The 27,884-nt window shown below is 39.4% G+C and overlaps 1 protein-coding gene across 1 annotated transcript in view; it reads left to right on the plus strand.

The window, feature by feature from the left end:
• csmd2 (CUB and Sushi multiple domains 2) overlaps positions 1-27,884 on the plus strand; it is a 285,801-nt gene that overhangs the window by 203,945 nt on the left and 53,972 nt on the right. Inside the window, exons 33-44 of the mRNA XM_042506230.1 lie at positions 181-294; positions 5,427-5,522; positions 6,291-6,494; positions 7,957-8,081; positions 11,810-11,906; positions 12,853-12,957; positions 13,222-13,340; positions 15,750-15,819; positions 19,020-19,136; positions 19,357-19,566; positions 22,615-22,803; positions 26,364-26,541. Coding sequence (XP_042362164.1) covers positions 181-294; positions 5,427-5,522; positions 6,291-6,494; positions 7,957-8,081; positions 11,810-11,906; positions 12,853-12,957; positions 13,222-13,340; positions 15,750-15,819; positions 19,020-19,136; positions 19,357-19,566; positions 22,615-22,803; positions 26,364-26,541 — 1,624 coding nt within the window. The remainder of the gene's footprint in view (positions 1-180; positions 295-5,426; positions 5,523-6,290; positions 6,495-7,956; positions 8,082-11,809; positions 11,907-12,852; positions 12,958-13,221; positions 13,341-15,749; positions 15,820-19,019; positions 19,137-19,356; positions 19,567-22,614; positions 22,804-26,363; positions 26,542-27,884) is intronic.

The raw sequence follows: 27,884 nt of genomic DNA on the forward strand, positions 1-27,884 counted from the left end.
GAGTAAAATTGCTGTTGATGATATTCTTTTGAATGAGGATACTACCGAGTTCTTTTTTCTTTTTCTCTGTGTTATTTCAAATGGATTTTTGAGTTTTCACTGTGACTGATGCAGTCACTCATTTAAGCTAATTTCAGTTTCCTCTGATGTCAATTTTCTCTCCATATCTGTCTTTTTTAGTGGTCTTCAGTCAATTCGCCTTCTTCCAGACAGCTCTGAATGACATTGTGGAGGTTTATGATGGAGCAACACAGCACTCCCGGGTTCTCAGTTCCCTTTCTGGAGCACACACAGGTACTCAAAGAAAAACACACATTCAGATGTATACATACACATAGTGAGGTCGCTGCTATGGAGGATCTGCAGCAATTTACACTGAACTGCAGGTAGGGAGCACATGACACCTACACACTTGCGATTTGATTATATGACCTCCTGGCTATTTTATTTTTTTACATGACAGGGGAACTAAAAAAAAAAAAGTTGTCTTAGCTTTATCCCTTTCATAAGGATCCAGTTAAACCCAGAGACAAATTGCTGACACAGGCAGAGCTGCGGTGGCTGCAGGTGGGCTCCAATGAGCTGTAAAACAATTCAACAGCGAGTACAACAACCTAAAGTCACAGGGATAACGTATCAGCAGGCAGGCTCAGGAAGACTTGCATGCATATACTCCTAAATTGGTATTTTACAAATACATGTCAACCCTTATGATATATGCGAGTGCAGTTATGTGGGCAAACCAGTGTGCTCACACAAACACTTGTGTGTCAGGTTTAAGCCGGGGAAATGAGATTAGATAAAATCTAATTGTCACACTAGCTTCAAAACCCAACCCAAAACTAACTTTTGATGTTTTTTTTTTTTAAGGGTAATCCTAATAGAAATGTTGTCCTTAATCCTAAACCTAAATCTAAACTAGTCCCTAGTTGAAGTTTGGGTGTCCCAAATAGCCCTCATTTTGAAACCTTCTTTTTTTAATAGATTTTCAAAAGATTTACACTTCACGTACAGAGATGGAAGAATTCAATGGAGCAGTTATGTGTGAAAACGAAAAAAAGCAAAAAGGATAACTACTGTAAGGATAAAAGTGAGGAGGTGAAGGAGGACAAACGATTTCTGTTGTAGCTATGTTGTAAAATTGTGGATGCTTGTGATAAATGCCACCACTGTATTGATGAGCAACATAAGAAATAACTTGAAAAGGGGACTCTCAGCCTTTCAAGAGGGGTGAAGTGTAAAGGTGTGTGACTTTAGGGCAGCCCTCCATCTCCACCTGATCTCCCCCCGTGGCTTGACAAAAGCAAAATGATTACTTTGGTTTGTGTCCTGGGCAGCCTCTGAAAATCCAGTTTACGGCTCAATAAACAGGCCGCTATATTAACTGAGGACTCCTGGCGGCAGATTCACAGAGCTCTCTAACCAGGCATGGCAAAAAAGAGCTGACACACTTTGGCAAGGGAAGAGAGACTTTTAGCCCACACAGACGGTGCCGCTGAAAAACTAGTGCACACAGGCATAACTAGCATGAATTAGGCATAACCTAGAAGTGTGTAACTTCATCTGCCAAACAGAGAAACGCTAGCTCATAAATTGACAAACATCCACATCTGCAAGCTTATAAAGCTGGAAATTCACCCATTCAGACTAAATATACAAGCTGTCATTATGTGCACAAAAATATAGCTGGGTAATGAGTATTTTAGTGGTCGGTGGGATATTATTTGTCAAGCATGGTAAATCACAGTTTTCAAAACATAAGGCTGTTTGCTATGATTATCCTGACCCTGAAAAGCATATTACATTAAACTCTCGGATAGCATTCAGCAGTGTGTTGTCATTACTGTCATGTCTGGTGAGGCAAATCACACCAGAAAAGGTAATAATTGTGACTGCTCTGAGGGACTGGTGACAGACAGAATAAAATGAGAGGAAAGGGGGAGTTGAATAAGTGAATGATAACAGGTGAGAATTGGAAAAGAGAAGGAGACAGCACATAGGCAAAGGACAAAAAGACTGGGTCAAGAAATGAATGATTGGTTGAATTGTCATTCTCTTGGCCATCATTTTAAGTGTGACCAGTGAGTCCATTTCAGCTACATTTTACTCTGACCAATTTTTGCTACTTTTGTTTCACTAGAAGCAAGGTGTTTAAAATAGTTATTCATAAAGTAGGGGGTGTTTTGGCACAAATTGGACGTTTGTGCCAAATTTGGCACAAACATCATCAGGGGTCACTGTGAGCTTGTCTGTCTCATTTTTGGGAGCATGATATCTCAAGGACAGTTTGAAGGATTTAAAAAAATAAATTTGGCACAAACATTAACTTGGACTCAGGGATGAATGCATTAGATTTTTGAAGTCAAAAGTCAAGCTCACTGTGACCTTGCTTCAGTTTTATTCTCATTTATTTTTCTAGTTTATTATTCTAGTTTCCTCAGAATAGCAGGTGGCACCTTGTACAGTAGCCTTGGCCACCAGTATGTGAATGTGTGTGAATGGGTGAATGTGACATGCAGTGAGAAAGCACTTTGAGTAGTCGAATGACTAGAAAAGCGCTATATAAGTGCAGGTCCATATGTGTGAAGCATCCATGTTTTCCCAATAATGGCTCTAAGTACAATTTGAGAGGTTTGTGGATGCATACAACCAAGAGGCAATAATATATGTTCATTTCTAAACCTGTTTGAGTTGTGGTTTAACAGCTGGATTGTTAAATTCTAACACTGATCCCCATGACTGCTATACCAAAACAATGCACACTGACAACAGCCACTGAATTTGCACTACTGACTTCCAGCCAAAGTCATATCCGTCCTTGTAAGTTTTCCATATGCCAGCACAGAGGATCATTATAAGGGCAAAGTGGTTTGGAGCTGGAAAGTGGCCAAAGGGTTGATAAGTTACGTGCTGACACATGTTTGATCTGTCTGGATGAATACCTGCCCCGCACAGCAAATTATGAAACACTGTCACCACGACAGCAGCAGCAAGGGCGTCTTCTAATAAACTACCCAGCATGCCTTGGGGATCCGACGGTGGAACTTGAGCAATCATGGCGGTGTCGCATTAAGAAACTGTGCCATTGGAGCTATCTCAGGACACTGCATTTAAAGGCGCAGAAATATTCACACACTCTAAAACGTGAGCTAAACATGCATGCACAGGATAGACTCACTGACACAAACACACAGATGTTGCCTCCGGGGTTAAGCACGTCTGCCTCCCACTACAGTGTGACAGCAAGCAGACACAGAGTAATGAGATCCACTGCAGAGAGCCAGTCAGCGGCACACTGAGAGACAGACAGAGAGGGAAGGCAGAGATGCTCACACTTTGTATCATGTTCTACGTCAGTCAACAAACTGTTTTCCACCACAGTAGATACATCAGGGGGGTTTCCTTGAGTTTAATTACACTATGAGCTGATGAGAATAACAGGTGATCATAGCAGTAACCTCAGTGATGAAATATGAGGATCTGATTTATAGTCAGAGATTTGACATTTTGCCAGAGATTAATGTAATTTGAGAAATTAATTCATTATTAACATATAGCAGCCCCAAGTATTCAACCCTTACATTTTCCAGTATACCATCCACAATGCAATGTTTAGTTTATGGATATGGCATCTTGTACAGTGTACCTCAGAAACAAATTACATTTCAGTTAATCAAAATCAATTTTCACAGCCAAGTAAGTGTGCTGACTATACAAAAATACAAGTTATTACAATTTGCACAGAAATAGACACGCAGTTAAAACAAGGACAACAAAACTTAACAAAGGGGAACATGACTATTATAAACAGTTGAGAGAATTATGGCCAGTGGCTAGTCTTGAGTCTCCCTAGACTAACTATAGAGTCCAAATCCAGACAAGGAATAGTCTCTGAGGTCTGCACAAAGATGTTTTCACATGCCATTTAAAAAAAAATACAACTGACCAGGTTTACTTTTCCAAAAACCTGGGATTTACATGACAAAAGCTTATCATCCTTTGAATTTTTGACGGATTGACAGACACTAAGCCCCAGTTGGGTGACCTTAGAGTCCTGCCTGCACAGTATGCAGTTTAGACTCTAAATGCACTGCACTGCACTGCAGGTGACAAAACCAACCTTGAATTTGATTCTGTATTTCACAAGCAGACAATAAAATAAAGTCAAGGGAGCCGCGACCCGACCCCGGATAAGCTGTAGCAAATGGATGGATGGATGGATGGATGGGAGCTGTGATCTCTGCAGCTTGTTCGACAGCACTTAGGAGACATGCTGCACCATTTTAAACCAGCTGCAGATTCTCCAGTAATGATTTGTTAATTGGGGATGTGAACAGAGAGTCACAATAGTCCAGCTGGGACAACACAAAGAAATTAACCGTAAATTATAATATTTCTGAGCTGGGAAAAACATGACAGTGAGCTAACATGTTTTTTGAGGCTTGTAGTGAATCAAAAGTAGCCTCTAAGCTCCCAGAACATGAATTGATGTAGGCAGGCTGTGGTCAGAGGCTCAGCTGTACATGTGGCACAATGTTATCACTGCCAATAATCAGGACTTCCATTTAGTCACGGGGGGTTAAGGAAATTGTTTGCTATCCAGTCAGCATAGCAGACAGGCGTAATCTTGTATGACAGTAAAATACTAGTATAATCTTAATAATCACTATGTATTTACATGTTGTGGTATGCTCAGTATGTCTCTAGTAGCCTCAATAAGTATGTTGACAGTAGGTCCTCAAGTGAAAGCCTAATGTCGCCTAGCATTGCTTTGGAATAAATAGCTGATTTTCATTGACGTCAGGTTTCTTTGCACTTGCGGGAAGTGAATTCAGTTTCTAAATTTATCCATGTTCAGTTTGCCCTTTTTCACACAGTCAGTAGCAGATTTCCTTATATGTGCAATTTCTGGAGTTTCATGCTGGACACACAGATTGAGTCCCTAAAATAGTTGCTAAAATTTACACCTAAATTGTATTTTACCAGACGGATGTTGGAACTGCGTAGGTGATCAGATGGCAGTTTGGTAGTTAGAAACAATGCTAATGCATCCACACACAAAAAAAAAGTACTGTGCAAAAGTCTTAAGCCACTCTATTCTTTATTATTTTAGCAAGGTTGTAATGATCATGCATTTTTATTTCTCTGTAGTCTCTTTACTAAATTACAACCTGAACATGCAGGAAATATGTACAGTAGCAGCGAGATTCCAATATTGTGTTTTTAATACTGTATACATAGTTCCTGTTTGTTGTGGTTGTATTTTATTGAGGAAACTACTGAGAAAAAAATATGTATGGTTATCATAACCTTGCTAAAATAACAAAGTTTAAGGTGGCCTGAGACTTTCTCACACTACTGTAAATTTAAGGTTGCACCTTGCTAAAAAGATTGCAAACTGTGTCTTTCACTCTTCCTCATCTCAGGCGAGTCGTTGCCACTAGCAACCTCCAACCAAATCCTGATCCGCTTCACCTCCAAAGGCCAATCCAGCTCTAGAGGATTCCACCTGGTCTACCAGGGTAAGTGTGTAACAAACAGTCACACACATAAATGCACACTAACAGATCCTGCTGTCTTGTTTCTTTTGGATCCTCTCTGTTGTAACAGCCCAATTCCCCTCCATAATAGATAACTTGTTGAGTTATTTCGAAAGGATTCACCTTCAGCCACAGTTTGAGCTGTGATGTGTTTGTGTGTGTGTGTTTGTGTGTGTGTGTGTGTGTGTGTGTCAGCAGAAGTGTGTGCTCTGGAGCATTAAAACTGTAGAAGTATAGCAGTCTGTTGAAAAAGGTTGTGTTTAAACTCCCCTGCTCTTCTATTCCCCTAAGAGGGACTTTTCTCTTGAATTGTTATTTTTCCTTAAACAATGCACTGTACCAGAAATGACATTTGCTGCAGATATCCAAAGGCAATAGCAGCTCTTGAGAAAGTTTAATGAATAAATAATTTAGGTTTTGTATTTTATTGTAAGTAAGCTGAAGGAACCACAAGGCAAAGAGAAGCCGAATACCATATTTTGTATTATTTATTTGGGACACAGTGTGATCATTCTGACTATGACACCCATAGCAACTTTTCTTACAAATAACTTCATTGATCAAGTGTTAAGATTTTTAGAAAAGCCTAGAAAAACGTGTTTGGAGAACTAATTGTAAAATCTATCATGAACTGGCTATAATCACCAATGGAGAAGAGAGAAACAGCCTTATATTTTCTTGGAAATGTCACAGATAGTGACTTCAAATCAACACCTGTAATCACCCTGTTTTCACTCTGTTTCTCTAAAGCTGTGCCACGAACCAGTGCCACCCAGTGCAGCTCAGTTCCTGAGCCCCGCAATGGCCGCCGCATGGGTAACAACTTTGCTGTTGGCGCCGTGATCCGTTTTGAATGCAGTCCAGGTTATATGCTGGAGGGATCAAGTGCCATTGAATGCTTGACAGTTCCCAATGCCCTGGCACAATGGAACAGCTCCATCCCCAGCTGTATAGGTAGGGAATGAACCTCCAACAACAGAGTCACCAACACAGACACAAACACTCAGTCAGCATGTTTATTTGTTTGTCTTGCTTTCTTTCTTGGCTCCTTTCTTCATTTGTTTGTTTCTTTATTTCTTCATTCTCTTTTATTTCCATCTCCCCTTCTGACTCTGTGTCTCTTCCACTTGATGCCTCAAGTGTCAAACTCTCGTTACTACGACACAGATGCGGGCTGCCAGCCATTGCCTGTAGCGATACAGAGAGATTTAGCCATGCAGCGCACAGGTGGCAGGCCCTGCTGAGGGTCACAACTACACACAGACATACACATGTGCTCATATGGGGATATCCACATGCATATACAAAAGCGCACTGTCACACACTCTACATTCAGCTGTAGCAGATGCTCCTGTGCTGTCACCAGATGTGTAAATGTGCAGAACAAGCTGGGAAGTGTTTTTAGACTGTGAACACTCCTAATAAGTGCCACAGTGGATGTAGTATAATGTGCATGTGTGTATGCGCTAGTATGGCCAGGCATTTAAGACTCCATTCTAGTTATAGTTCATCCTTTCAAACCTGGATGCTGGATCGAGCAGGATCACTGTACTTGTGTTGGGTTTGACTTCTTTCTGGAACATGGTAACAAAAAGCATAAAGGGAATAAGGAATTCAGCAAAAAATGTCTGACAAATTGCAAGAAATTAGTAGATTTAGAAAAGTACTAAAAATGAGATAGGGAAAAATATATTTTTACATAACAGAATTACAGAATTCTTAAGTAAGTTTCTTGTACTTTTAAAGATTTATTACTGATGTCTTGATAATATTTGGGTCATTTCTTGTTAAGCTGATCATTGCCTTCTTCCTATGTTTTTGAAAGAAATCAAGCCAATTTGCTCAGGTTTCAAAAGGGTTTAGGATTTTAGTCTAGTGAGTCTATCTGATTTTAATTTAAACAAGCTAAAAATGTATCAAGTTAGAAACTTCTTAAGGATCAAGGATTCTTTATTGTACTTAGGCCTCAGTGATCATTAAATGATAATATTAGAATAAATATACCACTGGGCTATCAAATAAATAATGAAAACATAGATAAAGTGAGCAGTGTAGTATGTAATCAGTAAAATCTTAATCCTGTAATTAATTATTTGCAATGATTTTTTTCCTATCTTTTGCTTAACCTGTTGTGTGATCCTCTGTCCGCTTGCAAAAAGTGTTGAGTTAATCTTGTTTAAAGAAAATTCTTTAATCCCACCAGCAGAATTACATCTGTGTTTGAAGAAAAAGATTAAGGAAGAAGATTAAGAAATGTTAACATATTTTAAGTAGTATTTCAGCGTGTCAATTTGTGCGTGTTTGTTCGCATCTACCTAATCTTACAATCCTTGCATCTTTGTACATCCAGTCTGTAGCTATGATACATTTGGTACATTTCATCTTGCTCATCCCTTTTCATCCTTTTTTACTGCAGTTCCATGTGGAGGCAACCTGACCCACCGAACTGGCACCATCTTATCTCCTGGCTTTCCTGAGCCGTACCTCAACAGTCTCAACTGTGTCTGGAAGATCACTGTTCCTGAAGGATCAGGGATCCAGGTTTGTAGTTTCTCCTTGGCATCCGCACCCTTCCCGGGTGGTAGAATTGTGATAATCAGATTAGATCCCCGAGTAAATCTGAGACGGATTCCACTTCATCAGAGTGTAAATACATTGCGCCCTCAAACTCATTCAAAATCCAATTCTATATTTCCAAACCACATGGAACCCAAGGATGTAACTCTCCGTTAGTAGTCCATAAATATGGAAAGACAGGATGCCATTTACATCCAATTTTTTTGTTTTTGGAAGGGAAAGAGAAATCCAGTTTTGGCAGGTGGACTTCGGAAATATAAAAATGTGACATATCCACATACTGTCCTGATATGAAAGTGAGATTATTTACCTTTTTCAGAGAGTCTTCAGGAAACTAAATTTGAGGAAATTAGGAAAAAAGTGGAAAATGTATATTTCCCCAAAATGCCCTTCCTTTGTTTGATTATGTTTATTCAGCGCTTTGTTTTTATTTTGATTTATCTCAAATGTAAAACACCCAATGTTCTGTTTCTTTGTTTTTTAGTGTTCCTACTTTGTAAAAAAAATTATTCACTTTGTAAATGTGCTTAACTAATGATGACTATGTGACTGTTGCTAGTAAGTAAAACCAAAGAAAGAGAGAATTTTAAAAAAAAATGCTCTTCTTAATGCAGTTTATTGTTGACTTACAGGAATGCAATATAATGGCAGGAGATTTGGATGAATAATTTAAAGAACTGTTAGCTTTTCATCTTTATTCTGAACTTCATAGCTGCAGTGACCTGCAGTATCTGTTCACTTAAAACATTAAGAGTGTCTGTTCACTTAAAAGGGTCTCTGGTCAGACTATTAAAGGAATTCATTTATTTTATTTACCTTTTGCTTGTAGCCTTTACAGCTCTGCATGGCATTGACAACAAGCTCCTCTGTGGTGATATGTTTTCATCTTACCCAGGGCTAATTAACAGCAACCCACAGTATATCGAGTTATAGCATTTACAGTTCTCAGGGTACAGGAAAGCTGCTAAATGATGAAGTCTTCAGATTTTTCAGAGGCTCCGAATTTAATTTGGCAGATCACTATACCAGAAACTTAAGATTGCACAATTTGAACTACATTTGTATATAATTGCCCCTTCAGTTACTTTCCTTTTTTGTTCTTGGGAGTTAATTCAGTTTGCATATTCTTATTCGTTGATGCGTGTGTGATGGAAGTCCACCAGGAGCCTGTGCAGGGTCCCTGTGGATCCGCCTGATGGAAAGTTTTAGGCTTACGCTTCAGCCTCTGTGGTTAATGACCTCAGTGCAGTCCCTCAGCTATTAGCTCCTCCACCTCAGCTGACTGTCCTTGCAGGTCAAATACACAAGATGGCCCACAGGCACACTTAGCATGCTGCACTACACACTAACATGGCAATAGCTTGGAGGTGAAATAGACCAAGAATAAGAACAGAAAGCTGGCTGCGTGCACATGCTCTGAAAGGCAAACAGCGTGACAGTGGAACGTATATATACCTGACTGACGTGTATATTTTGGTAATGATGTAGGAGAGTTCTTTGGACCACCACTGCACAGCCAGAGACACACACACTTCCTTGTTTGCTGAAGGGGTCACTGCCTGTGAAACCACACTGTGACATGCTGACTGTTGAGGGTTTGGTGCCCTGTGTCTACACTCACTACGGCTGATTTCTCCTCATTCCTACTTCTCCCAGGCCTCCTCATCTCATTCACACCGTCATCGTCTTTCTCTCTGTTGCTCTCCATCTACCAGCTAGCAGAGACACATTAGATTGGAGTGTCACGATCCAGAAGAGAACTTAAAGGAGTGAGGTGCCTTGCCGGCACATTTGCCGTGGCCCTCCTAATGAAAGATCAATCTGTGATCTGCGTCGTCTCCCCGGGATGCGCCAGAGCCCCTACCGCCCCTTTAATTGGCTCGTATCCGATCTATAACCATCAGAGGCAGAGGAGAGGGCTGAGGAATAGATTTGAGAGGGAACAGAACGGGTGGCTTGGAGAGAGTACAAGAATTGAGAACACAAAGAGTGTTGAAGAAATAGACGAATTTTATCTGAAGACAGAGAACAAAGATAAAGTAGATGGCACAGTGTAGCCCCTTTCACACATTCACTTTAATCTTTTAGTGCTCTGGCAATTTTCTGTATTGGGGTAAGCCTCCCACTTCCTTTGGTTAGCATTCAACAGCAAAATATGTTTTAAAATCCATAATTTAAGCAATCTTTTTGGGCATGCAGAAAGCTATTCTTACAGTATGTGATATCTTTTTTTTCATTAGCAGTGGTAACTGCTGTTGGAGGACACGGACACACTGAGTAAGGAGTCACAGTCTGCATTACTTTGAAGAATATCCAGTGTTCTCTGCAGCTGTCAGACAGTTTTCTTAATTTCAAATCCATTTCCCACCACTTAAATACAGCCTTCCAAAATGGTGTTTGAAATAAGGAAAAGAAAGCAAAGACATACTATATTGCACAAATGACTATTGTTCTTTTCTAATGAGAATTCTGAACTTTGCTATTTGTGAAGTGCTCCGTGGTTTTGATAATGTTTTCACTCTGTGCTTCAAAAGAATAAAAAAGTTCATTTAACTCTTTGCATCTTTACCTACACTATGCAGAAATGGTTGCTTACTGTTTGTAAAAACAACATTCAAACCCTGCCGCTCCTTCCCATACTGCTTGTATGTACACTGCAAGCTACTGAAAGTATGTTACACTTGTTGTAGTGGAAAAGCCAATACTTCAAGCTAGAAAATAACTGCAACCTGTCCAACACAAAACAAGTCAACTATGCGTCGCTCTTTATCGTCTCACTCAGCGCTCACCAAGTGAAAGTGGAAGCCAATCCCAGGTTCTCTGTCGCTTTGGAACAAGATTGGTTTGCTTGGCTTATTGCTTTGCTATATTTAAGTCTTTTCAGCACCACGTCTGCAATTTCCGTAGCTTTCTCATGAATGTGCACTGCTACTTCCTGGTCACTACCTCTGTATAAAGTCCTGACCTCACTTGCACACTGGTATTGGCTGGGAGCTTCAAACTACTGCCCAAGGAGCGCAGCCCAGAACCCTCTCGAACAGAGCGAAATAAGAAGAAAATAACAAAATGCGTGCAGATGAGAGGGCCTGTGTAGACAAATACTTCACCATACACTTCCAGTGGGTCATAAGTGATGGTCAAGAGCTGAAATGTTGTTGAAATGGAATTGTCTGGTCCCTTCAGACAATTGAGTGCATCCTGCCAAACTATGTAAAATATAATTTAAATTATTTTAGTTCTGTGAAACACTGAATGATTACAGAAGTAAAGATTGATGACTTTTGGGATGTTGTTTTGTTCACAAAAATAGCGTTGTCATGCTGGGGATAGCATGTACGTAGGTGACATTTTGACAAGGAGTTTTCTGTGTCAGGGCTGAGACAAACTGCTACTCTTAAAGGAGTATTTTACCCACAAAATGGCGACTTGTAAATCAGTAGTTATGCTGTGTTACCTTTAGTTTATGAAGAAAACCTTATCTTGCATGCCTCCATGGAAAACGACAAACATATTGATTTATTGATTGTCTCAGGACCATTTTAACAAAAACGTGTTGTGTTTTCCCACTCATTCATCTTCAACCCGTCAACCTCATTTCTTATTTCCCTACGCATACACACTGTTGACCCTGCTGTTACTGCTCTGCCTCCTAAATCCCATCCTTGTTTTTGTCTGTCCCTTCCCTGCCTCAGATCCAGGTAATCAGCTTTGTCACAGAGCAGAACTGGGACTCGCTGGAGGTGTTTGACGGAGGAGACAACACCGACACCATGCTTGGCAGCTTCTCAGGTATTGCTGTGGTGTGTTTGTATGTGTGCATTTATTTTCTTTCATGTATTTAATCATGTTTTTTCATATAAAAAAATCAGTCACTAAAAATCACTCATCTATACTTGCCAGAAAAGAATACTCGAAGCAACATAATAGCCTAATCAGTTCTCACAGATCAGCATTTAACCTGGTACACACACTGTATTTAATTAATATGTATGGACACTGCTAAAAATGGGGCACAGCTGGTGTTTTAACATTGCTAAATTAAATTCAAACACACCTGGTGTCATCATGAAAAAGTTTTAAAATTCCAAACTCTTTGAGGTTTCCCTGGAAAGTCCAATTCTGCAAAGGTTAGACTTTTCTGTGAGGACTTGTGAACATTTGTTTAGCGTATCTGTGTTACTCCTCTCATAGCAACAATACAGCAGCAGGGAATTCTCCCTTTGTTTGTGCTTGGAACTTGACCAGAAGTAAATGTTAAATGTACCCTGAAGTAAAGAGATGAAAGAGAAATGCCAGGCTCACAATTTTAAGTTATTAAAAGACCAACTTTAGGTCAGACCGTTTCTATACATCATACAATTTTATTAAGTGATACTATTTTTTATTGTTTATGTTTTGTTTGTTTTTTTGGATGGATTTTTGTTTTCTTTATTATCAGCTGAGTGCATACCCACACACTGAAAGAAACAAACAGCTCTTTATTTTGTCTCGTTAAAGCGAGTAGGTCACACTATTATGTATCTACGTCCCCAAATATTCTAATACACCTATACACAATGATTCATGCATGCATTTTTGCTGCATGCACACACAAACACACACACACACACATGCTTGGCAAAGGTAAAAAAGAACAAGCTTTTCAGCTATTTGCCAGTAGCTTATACAGTTAGTTATGGTCGGCCTATGCAGGAGGATAGCACTGCTAAACTCCACTATTAATCTTCTCCCCAAGGCACCACGGTCCCAGCTCTCCTCAACAGCACCTCCAACCAACTCTACCTCCACTTTTTCTCTGATATTAGTGTGTCTGCAGCCGGATTCAGGCTGGAATACAAAAGTAAGTGAAAAAAACAGTTCATCCCACTTGATGTTAAGTATCAACACCCTGAGGACAGGTATTAAATCAAATACGAGTGCATTTCTTATAAAGACCTGCTGGTTGTCTGTGTCTCTCCAAGGATAAAATGTCTCTCCTGCAATGTTTTAGTCATGTTTGGTATTATAATTTCAGATTTTAAATCCTTTCTGTTATGTTTCTGCATAATTATTAAATTGCCTTTTTTTTGTTCTGTCCCTGCCATCTTTTTCACCCATTTCTTAGCGGTGTCTCTGACCAACTGTCCAGAGCCTGTGGTTCCTATGAATGGCATTAAGGTTGGGGAACGACTTCAGATGAATAATGTGGTGTCTTTCCAGTGTGAACCTGGATACACTTTACAGGTAACATCTCCCAGATTTATATATTGTTCAGTAGAAGGCCACAACTAATTATTATTTTGATTGGCAATTAATCTGTCCATTATTTTCTGTATTAATTGATTAGTTATTTAAACTATAAAATCTCAGAAAGTTTTGAAAATGTTGATCTATGTTTCCCACATGAAATCCCCAATTGTTTTTTTTTTTTTGTCAAAATCCCAAGGAAGTTCAATTTAGAGGATTAAGTAAACCACTAGATGTCATAGAAACTTACTCAAACTGATTCAACAATTATAAAATTAGTTGGCCATTGATTTAGTAGTTGACAACTAACCGATTAATTGTTGCAGCTCTAGATCAGTCATAAGTTATCATAAAACCATATTGATGCTTATCCTTTACTGGCTTGTGTCAGTGTCACTCCTGTCCCTCTTTTTAGTTATCTCCTCAAGAAATGATCATACTTTGAAGCAGTGGATAAACTGGATGGACTGGATCATGTACACAGACATTTATGTTCATTTTTAGGTTTAATTACAAATTATCTGTTCACTTATCAGCCCCTGTGAACTGTATGCTTTTATTATGTCATTAAATCAGTGTAAACATAGTAACTTAAGTAAGTCGAATAACTTCGGCATTAATAGACTCTTGTTAGAGAATATATATGCCTCATTTGCATCTCTCCTCCTGTGACCAAATTACGTGTGTGCTGAGCTCAGTGTTCCTTGCAAAAATTGTTTATGTGGTTTTATAGATTAAGGGATAATTGTTTTGATAAATCTCTGTTATCCACCAAGGACATTAGGATGTATGACAAATTTCCCCTTATGTTGGTCAAATTCAAACAGCCAAAGTACATTTAGGTATCAGGACAGGTATCCTATCTGCTGCCCATAATTTATAGGATGATGTGCTGGAGACTCAGAATTCTGCAAAGCCTCCAAGTTGACTGTGTGCTGCGCATCCTCCAGAGCATCCACTCCAGTCAACTGGGCTTCATGAGACAGATGGTGACATCTGTACAACACACTAGATGCAGTAGTTCACACAAATTTGATTTGAAAGTTCCCACTCCACTCCGTGCTGCACAAGTCCATCAGGACTTGTCCAATTGCTTTGACAAAGAGTTTTGGCGAAGATTGATAGCAGCAGGACAAGAAGCAAGTTTTATTGAAAAAGAAAAAAGTTTGAGGGAATTACTCCAATTGTATGTTTCTTTCCAGATAATCAAAATTGTTCAAATATATACTGTCAGTTTGCTTTAAGGTCAACTAACCTTTTCCTCTGAATAATCAAATGATAATTTATACCATTACTGCTAATTTGTGCTACTGTCCTGCAGCCATTAAATGGCAAGATTATTGCTTTTGCTTCCAGTATTTACAGTAGAGGTGCTATTTAAGAGAATTATTTAAATGTGCCCACATATAAATAAAGTCTTTGTCCTAAATTCAGATTGCAGCTATAGGTAGATAGGGCAAAGAGGGAAAATATCATAACTTAATCTTAAAAATGTCAGAAGTCATTATAAACCATTGTAGTTTCAGTCCTCAATCAATGAGACATGAAAGTACTTTACAACAGCTAAAAAGGCTTCACCACCATGTTGTCCCATTAGCATGTCCTCATGTCTAAATGACAGAATAGGTCGTTAGCTAATGACTCCCCAAAACCATTGACATGTATCGGTGACAGGCGCACAAACTCATACATCAATTAACATAGTTTTTTTTTTTTTTTAAAAGGCCAATTTACATATGAGTTAAAATAAGTCAATGCTGTTTTTTCGTTTTACACAGGACACAAACAGTGGCCTCCTGGATGAAGGTCCTGCGTTTGTTTGACCCACACATCCAACCCGATCTCCTCCCTATATAGACTTTGTCATTCTTTATATTGCATCACCTGACTTCCCTTTTTGCTCTAGAGGTCACCTAACAATAAACGTAAATATGGGTTGTAGAGACTGTAATGGACTGATTTAAGGGGGTGCCAGGCTGTCTCCGCTTGTGATTATAGACACATTTTCTTGAAAGTTAGCTTAGTCAGTCCATTATGTTCTGACATTAGATTTTTTTTTTATAATAAAACTTAAATCTTTATGGCAAGTTGGCTTTGAAACTCAACTTTCGAGTTTTCAGAAAAAATGTGCGTTGCTTATTTTGGCAGTGCAAAAATGTGATCATCTTAATATGCCTGCAACGCTCCCCCTCTATTGTTCTCTGTCACTTGAGATGGATTTAGTCATTTAGTCGCCACATGAAGTCATGTGGAGACAGGCAGCAGGTTCAAATAATTGGAACAACAGATGAGTGACAGAGGGGGGAACAAATTAATTCATCGCCTCTTCTTTGTTTTTCTTTTCTCTTTGTGTGTGTGTGTGTGTGTGTGCGCGCGCACACATCGGTGCATGGATGCTGCTTGCAGGGGAACTCGCATATCACCTGTATGCCTGGAACTGTCAGACGATGGAACTACCCACCTCCTCTCTGCATAGGTAAAAATATCCTCTTTTTATTTGTTTCCTTGTCCTGCCATCCATCTATTTAATATCTGCATCTTTCTACATTCTTGGAGATCCTTTTTTCTCAAAAAGCACACCAGCTACCTATATACTGAGCAACTCTCATATAAAGACTTGTTGTGTGCAAAGACGCTTCCCTCACCAGCCTTTGAATGAAAGCAGAATTGAATTACCATATCGCTGCATGCTATAGGTGACAAGGATACCTTTCCAATACTGTTTCACACCTTACACACAGCAATTCTTGATATGGTAGACATAAACTCAGCTCTTGAATCCATCAGAAAATAAATAGGAGATTTAAACAAATAAAGCAAAGGTTATATTTCAATAGTTTTTGTTTCAGTTTATGAGAGCTCCTGCACTTTTAAATGAGTTTGATATTTCTACCTTGAAAGCTGAGTGCACACACTGAATGAAACAGCATTAGCTTCCCTCTCTATATAACACCTCCAGTCTTCCTCCCTGTGAGAGCCTCTGACAAACGGGTCCCACTTATTGGAAAAACCTTCTATTGCCTAATTAGTTCCATCTCAGACTGTGATTGGTTGAAGTCGAGGGAAGATTCATCGTGTTCACAGGCATCAGCAGTTTCCTGATTACCTCAGGCTTTCGGTGCTGCTACAGGATAACATTTAACCCCTCGCTTATTTCTCCTCTGACTGATGTCGGCTGTTTGTCCCATTTATTTCTTAATCCTCTACGCTGTTTTCCGTGCAGTACCTCAGTTTTCTTTTTTTTTTTTCCTTTAGTCAGCTAATTATTTCAGCATTACTTTGAGCATCCTTTCATCTTTTTAATTTTGGTGTCAGGATTTCTTGCTCTTTTCATCTTTCTCGATTCCAGTCATCGCTTTTGCTCAGTGTTTCCATATTTTATTTTATTTTTTCATTTCTGCTGTTTTAGTCAAGAAAACATTTATTCATCTGTGGTTTTAAGATAAAAAGGGAAGGATAAAGAGCGGCAAAAAACAAATAGCATTTGCAACCTCAATACCCCAGGTATAAGAAAAGAGCTAAACCAGAGTTCCTGGTTCCTGGTTAGTGGTGAGATAAATTGTCCATTAGAGACAATGCCATGTGGAGATGCCGTATCTTTGTATGTCATTTTAAACCAGTGATTCCCAACTGATCTAGCCACGAGGTCCAGATTTCTCCTTAGTTGTTACTTCATGGTCCACACATTAGATAAATGACCACATATTCAATTTTATTTCACAAAATGTAGACAACATGTTGGCATAGAACTCAAAAAAATAAAACATATTGCAAGACTAAACAGAAACAGCACTTGAACAAAAAAAAAGCTGTGTGCCAGAGATTTACTGTCACTTCAAAATAAAATGTGTTTTTGCAAACTTTATATGTTCACAAGTCACTTGCGGTCCACTCAGAATGGATTCGTGACCCGCTTTTGGACCACGACCCACCAGTTAGGAACCACTGATTTAAACTATTTAATTAGTTTTCCAATTTTGGTAATTTTGCATTGAATTTACTCTGGAAACAGACAACAGATCTACCCCTCTCCCTATGGCCTTTTCATGTGGTATTTTTGTTAAAGCTGCTGTTGCAAAGACGATTGAGTTAAGCAATAAAATAACAACATAGAAGCTTTGCAGTGACGGCTAACTCTTTACTACTCTGCACAATGTCAATGGCAGCTCATGCAGATTCACTCCTTTCGGTCTTACCTCATAATAAAATCCCTAGAATTATACACTGTGTCACTATTTACCAGAGGAAACTTAAATTCACCAGCATTTGGCTAAGGGGCAACTCAACAAAATAGCTTCCAGTTTTTTCTTTGGTAAGTGGTGATAGTTACCACTTAACTACCAGAGAAAACAAAAGCACTATTCTCTTTTATTTTGGTTGCACAGTAGTTGGAGGACTTTGTTTGTGTTGTAAATCCAGCCTTCATTTTACCAGGGGGTTGTGCCCGATGGCAGACAGAATTGCATAGTGACAGCAACGCTTATAAGGAACCTATCTTAACACTGATGGCTTCTTTTTTATCAAATCAATATAGTTACAATTTCATTTGCAATGATAAAACTTTTGTTAAAGTGGAAATAGACTATTTTTTGCCTGTAAATCATAATGATGTAAATGCTGATTACTTAGTGTAATGGCTATGGAATAATGACATTATTTAGTGTAAAGTTAAGGATTAGTGTGTACGGGGAATGTGCTTATTTGCGATTAAGGGCTTGTGTCCACATGGTGTTTTTCTTCAGCAGAAAAGCAGTTACAGGGTGCTTGGGAGGGCTTCATCACAGCGCTTCATAAAAAAGCACACCCATTTTTTTTAAATGACCTGTTACACATGAATATGTTTCTATAATAACAATATCTTGACACTAACATTAGGTAGGTTACTCACATAACTCCTGTGTTAACAGAGGGTTGACTACACAATTAACAATAAGCTTACAAAGGAAATGGTGATGGAAGCACAACACTCATCACCAGAACATTCAGTGTCCGCTGGGCGATTTGCTCCCAAAAGATGGGCTTTTCTGTGTTTGTTGTGATGGTTGACAGAATCTTAGCTAAAAAAGTGGCACTGATGTCAGCAGCACCTTTCTGAAGAGTTCATAGAATTTCAACTAAAAGTGCTCTGAGCATCCGCATAAAAAAGGTGGAGCACTCTGAAAAAGATGTTGCGCTTTTTCTCCCTGGGAAGCTGCAGAAGGCTTTATATGCCCACTCCTCAAAGCAGGAGGGAATAACCTCACAGGGAATACTTGAAAAAAGATGCCGGCACTGAGAAAAAAAAACGCAATGTGGATACAGACCCAAAGAAGGTATTGGAGCAAATAAACCTTCATTAAAAACAATCACACATTCCCTTCAATCAATATAACCTGAAACATATTTAACGTTACTTGAGGATTTTCATTCCCCTTTACTCTTTAGTTAAAACTTCAGCCTTACGGTATTTGGGATTCAGGTTTAAAATGACTAAATAGTTCCCCTCTGCTTTGTTGTGTAACAAAATGAACCTACTGACATTATACCACACTTTTTTCCTCATATAAAAACACTAAGTACTTTGTATTTGAATAATAGCTGTTCAAGACTCCCACTATCACAGACAAAGACTCATTTTAATCTGGGAGAATCACTGTTTGCAGATGCTAATAAAATGCCTCGTCTGCCCTCTGCCAGCTCAATGTGGAGGAATCCGGGAAGAGATGGAGGGCATGATTCTCAGCCCTGGTTTCCCTGGCAACTACCCTAGCAACAGTGACTGTACCTGGAGAATCTACCTGCCAGTTGGTTATGGTGAGCATTAACAAAAGGCTTTTTACAGCTTTTCCACACTCCACACTCTTAATTACACAACTTGTATGGCTGGATTGTGGAATTTACAGTTGTAGATTCATATGGTGTAACTCATAGAGATCTGAGAGTCTGTGCAGGGGGACCTTGGGAAGAGCATGGTCTCTCTTTTTCAATTTCCTGCCATCTCTGTCTCAAAATGTCTTCTTTCTTCTTTTCCCAGGAGCCCACCTTCAGTTTCTCAACTTCTCCACTGAGGCCAACCATGATTTCCTTGAGATTCGCAATGGTCCCCTTGACACAAGCGCAGTGATTGGCCGATTTAGTGGCCAGGATATCCCGTCCTCCCTTCTCACCACCTCCCATGAGACCACAGTGTATTTCCATAGTGACCACTCGCAGAACAAGCCGGGGTTCAGATTCGAGTACCAGGGTAAGTGTACTCCCAGTAAAAGATGCAGCAGACTGAAACAGCGAATTATGATCAGCCTCAGGATTGTGTCAGACAAAAATAGACTTTGCTAATATATGTTTATAATAATGATGATAATCACCAAGGCTTGCAGAGCTGAGCCAGTATTAGTATTATGAGTTACTTTCCTCTGCAGAGCTTGATCAAACTAGTAATTATTTCAGTGTGGCTGAAGCTTTTTGGCTGCTTCAAACCTTCTTTGCTGTTACTGAAATGTGGCTCACCAATCTGCAGAGAATGCATCTATAATGGTCAGGGCTATGCTCTGTGACCGAATCACAGAGTACACTATAAAAAAGAAAGTCACAGAGATGAATTATGCTTTTAAAAAGCGGAATGATACATAATAATGTGCGGGAGTGTTACCTTTTTTCTTCGTGCTGACTTATGTACCATTAGTGTCAATTTACTGCGAGGTGTGTGCATGGAAAGCCATAACATCACTGAATTAGCCCTAGAAGTGACTGTGTCACACTAATCAGCCCACAGAGCCAGTAAAGTCCCCACATCTATAAATCTTTGTATATAAACTGTTGATCACTTAAGGATTTCCTCAGCATGTGCCAATAAAAGGCTTCACTGCATATCGGCATGGCTGCAAGGACTAAATTGCACTTGTCTGCAAATACAACAGGCACACAAAGTTTGTATTTTGCGATTCAACAAACGAGCCGGCAAATCGAAAGGTAGCATTGTGCATTTACATAATTATGTGTACATTAGCATAGAAATCAAGCATTATATTTGCAAATACCCCCCTTTTTCAGCATTTGCATGAGTTATCTCCCACAAAGGGAAGCTGTGATCCATAGAAATCAATTTCTTTAGTCATATTTATATCCTGGCTCTTCAAGGTTCACTGCCTGCTTTGCCTTTGTATCCAAGAGGAGAAATAAGAATTATTTACCCACACTACCTCTGATGACTGCATCATACTCCTCCAGCACAAGTCAAACCCGCCCCTGGCATTTTCTTTCCCTCTGAAAACTCCTGTCGGAGGAGGAGGCGGAGGAGTAAGTGGGAGGTTGAGCACAGGGAAGAAGAACAACAGATAGATGTGGAAGGGGAATTAAATTCGGAAAATAAAAATAGAGAAAGTTCCCCTCCTTGGGTTTTCTGGCTCAAGATGTTGCCGAGGTGGTGCCATTCTGATAATGTGCACACACGTGCAGGTTTACCGTGCCTTGAACTGGCTTTGTTTTTTTATAAGCAACTTATGTTTGTTTCTAATAATTAATAATATGATTTAATAAAATTATGATTTTAAACATATTTATTAAAAAATAAGATGCCCTGTTCTTGTGGTTGTGCAATACTTTGAGAAATGACAAATTTACAGCATCTGGTCAGTAACATGAATCATTACTTTGTGACAGCAGCATTACACTGATGGGATGTAGTGTTAATTCACGAAACCTTTGTCAGAAGTTGAATGTGTTTGGATGCAAAAAAAACAATATTTACTTCTTTGAACAGCCACAAAATGCCAGGATATAGCCTAAAACATTTTTGCTGTATGGAAATAAGAGTAGGTTGAAACCTGGTATCGCTGCACAGTAGCTGGTCGGTGAGCTTATTTAACAAATTGTGACAGGGATAGTCGGTGGTGTCTATAATGTGAATCACTGGATATTTAATGCTAATCTGCACTTTTCTGTCGTGGTCCCAGTTGTATTATTGTCAAAGTGTACTAAAGTCACAAATCCCATGACATGGCTTAGCTATCCCTTGAAATTGAGAACATGATCATAAATAATGATATACCTTTTATTTTGTAAAACAAGTTCATTCTGCTGGCAAAGTATTATTTACACAAATATATATCTCCTGTTTTTGAAAATGAAAAAAAAATGAATTTAAAGACGAATTACAAGACACCTTTATAGAAAAGCTTATCCTTTTTATGTCATAATTTATTTAAATATTTTTTTTGTTAGTGTTTTGGCACCCATGTTCTCAGATGTATGGTAATGAAGTAATATCATGTTCTACGTATGCGTTTTTGTATTTGACACAGAAAAAGGAAGGAAAGTCAGTTGAACAAAAAAATTTTTGAACATAAAATAAACTTTAATTTCCGTACATTTCACCTATGTAAACAGACGCACACCGGTGTTGTTGTGAGCATTCAGGCAATATGCCGCCGCACAGAGTAATGTTCATAAACACCAACTCCTATTTGCAACTGCATTTTTGAAACAGCAGCTGGCAATGCAAAACTATATAAAACCACTGAACAGCAAGGAAAATGAAACTAATAATGGCCTCATTGGCGTTACATGTTCCATATGATTGGTGGCAATGTTTAGTTTTGTTTGGTTATTTAGAAAAAAAAAATAATTTATTTATGTATTTATTTGTTTGCTTTTGGTCGCAAAATTGTTATCAGTTGAAACACTTCACTCAGTCACTCAGTTATTTTGCAAGAGAGATGACCAATAAGAAAACACCAATATCCTACTAGCCAATGGTGTCATTTTATAAGTCATTCAGTCAGTCAATCAGTGACTGAATTCCCCTTTTAAAGGCCTTGTCCCCGCTTTGCTGTGGTCCAAAAACAGACAGCTCTCTTCTTCCTCTTCAGCAGTTTTGGCAGCGCCTCTCCCACTACTCTGCTGTGCTGATTGTGAGACAGGGCCTTCACGTTTGCCTAATGCAACAATTGCACAAATGACAGAAATCCACCAAGTGCATCAAATTCGATGGTTGCTGCATTGTAATACTAACAATGTCTGTGAGCAGAGCAATTATATACTGAAACAAATCAGTTGTGTGAACTGATTGCTGCTTGCTGCTTGCTTTAGGAAGGAACAAGGAATGAGCATATAGGGGCACAGGCATGTAAACATGCTATTTAATGTTTTATGATTACAGTATGTTTTGATGTTTTTTTATTTTGTCATAATAATATATGACTGTTGAAAAGTGGCTGAATAAAAGTATCCAGCCATATTGCAAAATGAATTCTTATTTGAATAAAAATGATGTTCGTGCTGTTCTCTCCCTCAGCTTATGAGCTACAGGAGTGCCCCGATCCTGAGCCTTTCCGTTATGGAGTGGTAGTGGGTGCTGGCTTCAACGTGGGCCAGTCTATTTCCTTTGAGTGTCTGCCAGGGTATCAGCTGATGGGATATTCCATCCTCACCTGTGAGCATGGCACCACCCGCAACTGGGATCACCCTTTTCCTCGCTGCGAAGGTAAGGGATGTGAGATTTGCAAATTTAACACAGTTAATGACACAATAAATTAGTCTGACCACTAAATGGTTTTCCAAAGCATATCATGGTAACTTCCTGTTTAGAACATATTGAGCATCATTAGTGCGAAGTGCGGCTAGGGAGATAATGATTATCTATTATGAATAATGCAATGAAACTGAATTATCATCCCCCATTAATAAAGCAAAGTACTCCTCAATAAAAATCAATACTGCGCGAAAGACAAATGGAGGCAAATAAAAGAGGGGCTGAACTGAAAAGAAAAGTAATGGGTGCTCTTTCCTCGTCCTTGACCGACATTCTCACGCTCAAGCTGTCGATTATTTAATAAGGCAGGCAAAATGACAGACAGGGGTGATGGCCATGACACTGGAACTTTGAATCGGCGAGCAGGGAGATACATTTTTTTGTATAGGGATTTTCAATATTCACATGGAGATCAAAGCTGGAAAATTATTATCTTAGAAAATTATACCTGTGTGTGTGTGTGTGTGTGTGTGCGCACGCGCGCGCCCGCACGTGTGTGTGCACAAGTGCGTCCATGCACATGTGATGTTCTGCACAGGTTGGTCAGTTACCCAGTTACAGGGACAAAGAAATCTTGGACAGTAAAGTTGCCCTATTAATGCTAAATGCTATTTTAATTTGCAGATTATTGCATGCAAGCACACAGGAAAAAAACATACTTCAGTCTTTTATTGCAGAGTAAATATAATGATCCTTTTTGCTAATCTCCTGAGCTAATACATAGCTGTTATTTCATGGCAGCGAACCATGTTGCACCATCTCCACATGACCAAGTAAAGCTCAATACAACTTGCTCTTCATTCTCACTGTCATTCCAGTATTTGCACAGATTTCCTCTGAGGCGGATGAGAGACATTGATTTTTGTTACCTTGCCTCCACTTACCTACTTGTCTTGGCATTATCATAATACCATGTTGTGTCTATAAAATGCTGACACTGTCCCCTCTCCTTCTTTATTTGTTTGTTTCCACTTCTCTCTGCACTTAACCTTCACTGTCTCGTCTCTTCCCACTACATCATCACTTTTCCATTGCCTATATATTTATATAACAGTTTTGATAGAAATATATTTCTGTGATGAGTATTATATGTATATGGTTATCCGGGGAGTAAGTACCACTTTCAGTTCCCTGCTCTCTGTGGCAGAAGGAAAGGCTACAAATAAGGAAGTAGTGACGACTCAAATTGTCAAGGGCTTCCACAGGGAAATAGATCGTGGTAATGCAATACTTTTGAAACCAGCATATCCGCACTATTTAATTCAGAATGCGATCAGTGCAAATGTATATTTCTGGATCATTGAATACCTAATCTTTGTTATCAGATTCTGCATATGTATGCAGAATCCGCAGGCGATGATACAAGATTTTGGTACGCAAGTGCTCTGGTTTGCGTTTGTAGTCTAAATAGTATTGACTGATCACGTTTGAGCGGCAGGTTAACAATCCTTGTAGAAAGGCGAGACGCATTGGTACAAATGCAATCTGGGAAGCCATCAGCTGTTGTCTGACTGCAGGTTGGCTTCATAATAGCTTTTTTTGAAAACATATTTGCTTTCATATGCAGATATTTGTTTATCAAGATTAGTCTGATTGACCAGCACATGGAAAACAATGTCTTGGCTCGGATACCCCCAAAATATTAGCCTTCGCTTCCAGAGGCTTATAGTTGTCAGACCAATAGTTGATGGGGCAGGAATGCAGGAATTGTCAACTACTGTTTATAAACTAAAAATTCAAACTAAGCTCCTCCTCCCTACACTGCTTGCATTGTATATTCACTGCAAGCTACTGCTCTATTGTAGGAATGTTACATTTGTAGATTAGATTAAATTAATTTCACTTTATTATCAGACATAATTCTGTAATTTGTCTTGCGTCCCAGAACGTCAACTGTCAAATACAAAAGTACAAAAAACACTAAACCAAACAACAAATTCATACAATAAACACTAGAAATCACCACAGACATTACAAAAAGTGGATGAAGTGCAACATATTACTCATTACCTTTTACATTTAGTGTTGGACTAAGGTATATCAAGGTTACTTAGAAGCCACAGTCTGATTTAATAGGTTGACAGACTGAGGAACAGAAGAATTTCTCAGCCTGTTCAGTTGAGCCTCTTATAAGACTTAGACTCCACCTGCATGCTTTGATGGGCTGGGGGTTACACACCCACTGCCAAAAATGTGTAGCCCAAAAGCATCCTGAACACGGAAAAATACTAATAAAATACAGGCAGAGGGCAGAGTTTCTGCAGATAAATACACCACCACACACTTCTAGTGGGTCATAAGTGATGATTAAGAAGGTGATGAATCTGTTTATTAGAACAATCCTGCATAGTATGCCTTTGTCACTGGCCAAGTAAATTTTAAAATAAAGTGATGTAACAAAGATGGTGCTGTTAGCAAAGGATATAAAAATGTGAACGTTTTGAACGTTTTCTGTTATCACCTAAGCAAACAAACACTCTTTTTACACATGAAGCTTAAGTAGCTTGCTAGTTGATGGCGTCAGCCAGATAAGCATCTCCATAGAGTGTTCAGGTTTAATCAATCGGTCTGATCGATAGCTCATTTAACAGGTGAGCCAGCAGCAGAGGGGCCTATCAGCCACAGGGCCAAAGCAGGCAGCTGTATAACATGAATACACACATCCTGAGAGAGAGACAGAAGGATAAACACGCAATCTCTGCTTTGGGAATGATCATATACCCACAGGCATCGAAGGGTGTGCCGTTAAGCTGAACACCCTGTCTGGGCTGCTTTAGATGCCTGCACTACTGCGATTACCACTCCTTCCTGATTTTCCCTGCACCACCGCAGTGAATATGGGGTTTCTCTAAGGGCACCAGCGGGAATGTTAAGCTTCCTAATCGCCAAGTTGGTTAGAACCTCCCGAGTTCCCGAGGAATGTTTGAAATATAGTTACAAATTCTTTGCATGCAGATTTGAGGCTGGCTGCAGACTAGTTTGCATGCGTATGACTGAGTGTTACTGTATTTGTCAAGCTGTGCAGGATATTTTTAACCTAAGGATACGAGGCATGTGAGGAACAAGTGCTGTCAGCTTTCACATAGACATGCTGTTTTAACCTTTGCTGTCACTCAAACACAAACAAGTTTACACACACACATGCATATCCACATACTGTATACACACACCTCAAAAAGCACAGTCCACACTAACCCCTCGCCTCATCTCCACACTCTCTGTGTTCACCCCCAGTGGGAAAGGGTTGAGGCCTTATCTTAGCAAAACACTCCATCCAAGTCCCCACTTGCTAACAGGCTTTACTGGCTAATCTTTAGCTCAGACAAGCGCCTGGGCACTAGACGAAGAGTGAAGGAGAGGGGAAGAGAGACACTGAGAAGGGAAGCAGAAGAAGAAGGGGATGAAAAATCCCCTTTTTCCACCTATTGCAGCTGAATTATGGATCATTCCTGTTATATTCCTGGCCCACTGATATAAATATATTTACTCCCTTTCTTCCTTCCCTCCCTCAGTGCCTTGTGGTGGGAACATCACATCAGAAAATGGCACCATCTTCTCCCCGGGTTACCCAGAGGAATACCCGAGCTCAGCTGACTGCTCCTGGCTGATTACTGTGGCGCATGGTTTTGGCATCAAAATCAACTTCACTCTGCTGCAGGTTCATGGACCGCACGACTTCATCACTGTCTGGTAAGAAATGACTGCTTCCAGCTGCTGCAGATGTGTATAAACACCTTTTCACAGGGTTCCCACGCTCATGAAACTGGAAAAGTTATGAAATTAGAAAAACGAATTTCCAGGCCTGGAAATGGTTTGCAATGAATAAAATGTTATGAAAACATTTTTAATATATACATTGTTTTGGCTATTGTTTGAATATTTTCATAAAAATCCCAAAAGATGTCTAACATTAAGTGAAATCAATCCTTGTGTTACTAATTGAAAAATGTAGTCCTATGCATGCCAGCTCAGACATCACTACTATCATGTGACACGCATAGAGCAGACCGGCATCATGCCACTGCAAAGTCTGCAGTATCGCAGACACTCTGGATCAGGCAAGGTCGCAAAAACAATTCTTAGATATGTCCATACACCCAATGTTTGTTTAAAAATAAATAAATGCATCAAACTTGTCAAAATTAAAATCCAAATGTGTCATATTGTAGGTTCTTCGGTTTTCTATCCCCCAAAAAAGAGGCATGGTTTTCATGTTTTGTGAGGTACATGTATGTGCCCTTCAGGTCAATTGGCATTTGCAGCTAGTTGGTAGCAGGAAGGTTTAACAAGCAAGTTGAGTTTGCAGTCACAAGCAGTTTGCTTATTCGCAAATGCGTAAATGTGTATAATAATGAATGGCTGCATTGCTGTAGGCCTACCTATTTTAAAGTACTTAAAGTCATGAAAATTGGATAAGATATAGAAAAGTTAAAGGGAACGTTTTGAAAATTCATTGGTAAGAATGTGTGGGAACCCTGTTTTTATGATGTTCTTAAGTGTCATTGAAATGTTGCCTTGTTTATTTATTTGTTTGCAGTTCAGTTCTCTCATTATCATCACCTCCATATTGCATTTTCTTCAGCTCCTTGTCACACACTCCTACTTTTCAACCTGTTACACCCCCATTTTTCCCATATCTGCCTCTGCTGTGTTGCTTGACAAAACTCCTGTTAGCTAATCTCTAGTACCCCCTCCTTTCTTTTTATTCTCTGCCCTCCTGATGTGACTCCGCAGCTTGTTGTCTATCTAACAAGTAGAGCATGGCTTTCCAGCACATGTGTACCTCATCTTTATCATCCATTACAGTGGCACAAAGAGCTGCAGATTTGAAGCTCACCTCTGCCTTTATCCCTTTTTCCTTCATGTCCTTACTGCTCTCTTCATGCCCACCATTCCCTGCTTGTGTGCCCTCCTCCTGAAACACAGGGAGTTCTTTTGAATGTATTCTTTCAATCATTAAATCCCTTCAACCTTTTTTTAAAATGTACGTCGAACCTACAGTGCATCACCAGAAACCGCTGATTGTGATAAAT

The sequence above is a fragment of the Plectropomus leopardus genome, chromosome 18 (assembly GCF_008729295.1).
Source record: "Plectropomus leopardus isolate mb chromosome 18, YSFRI_Pleo_2.0, whole genome shotgun sequence".
Classification (NCBI taxonomy): Eukaryota; Metazoa; Chordata; class Actinopteri; order Perciformes; family Serranidae; genus Plectropomus; species Plectropomus leopardus.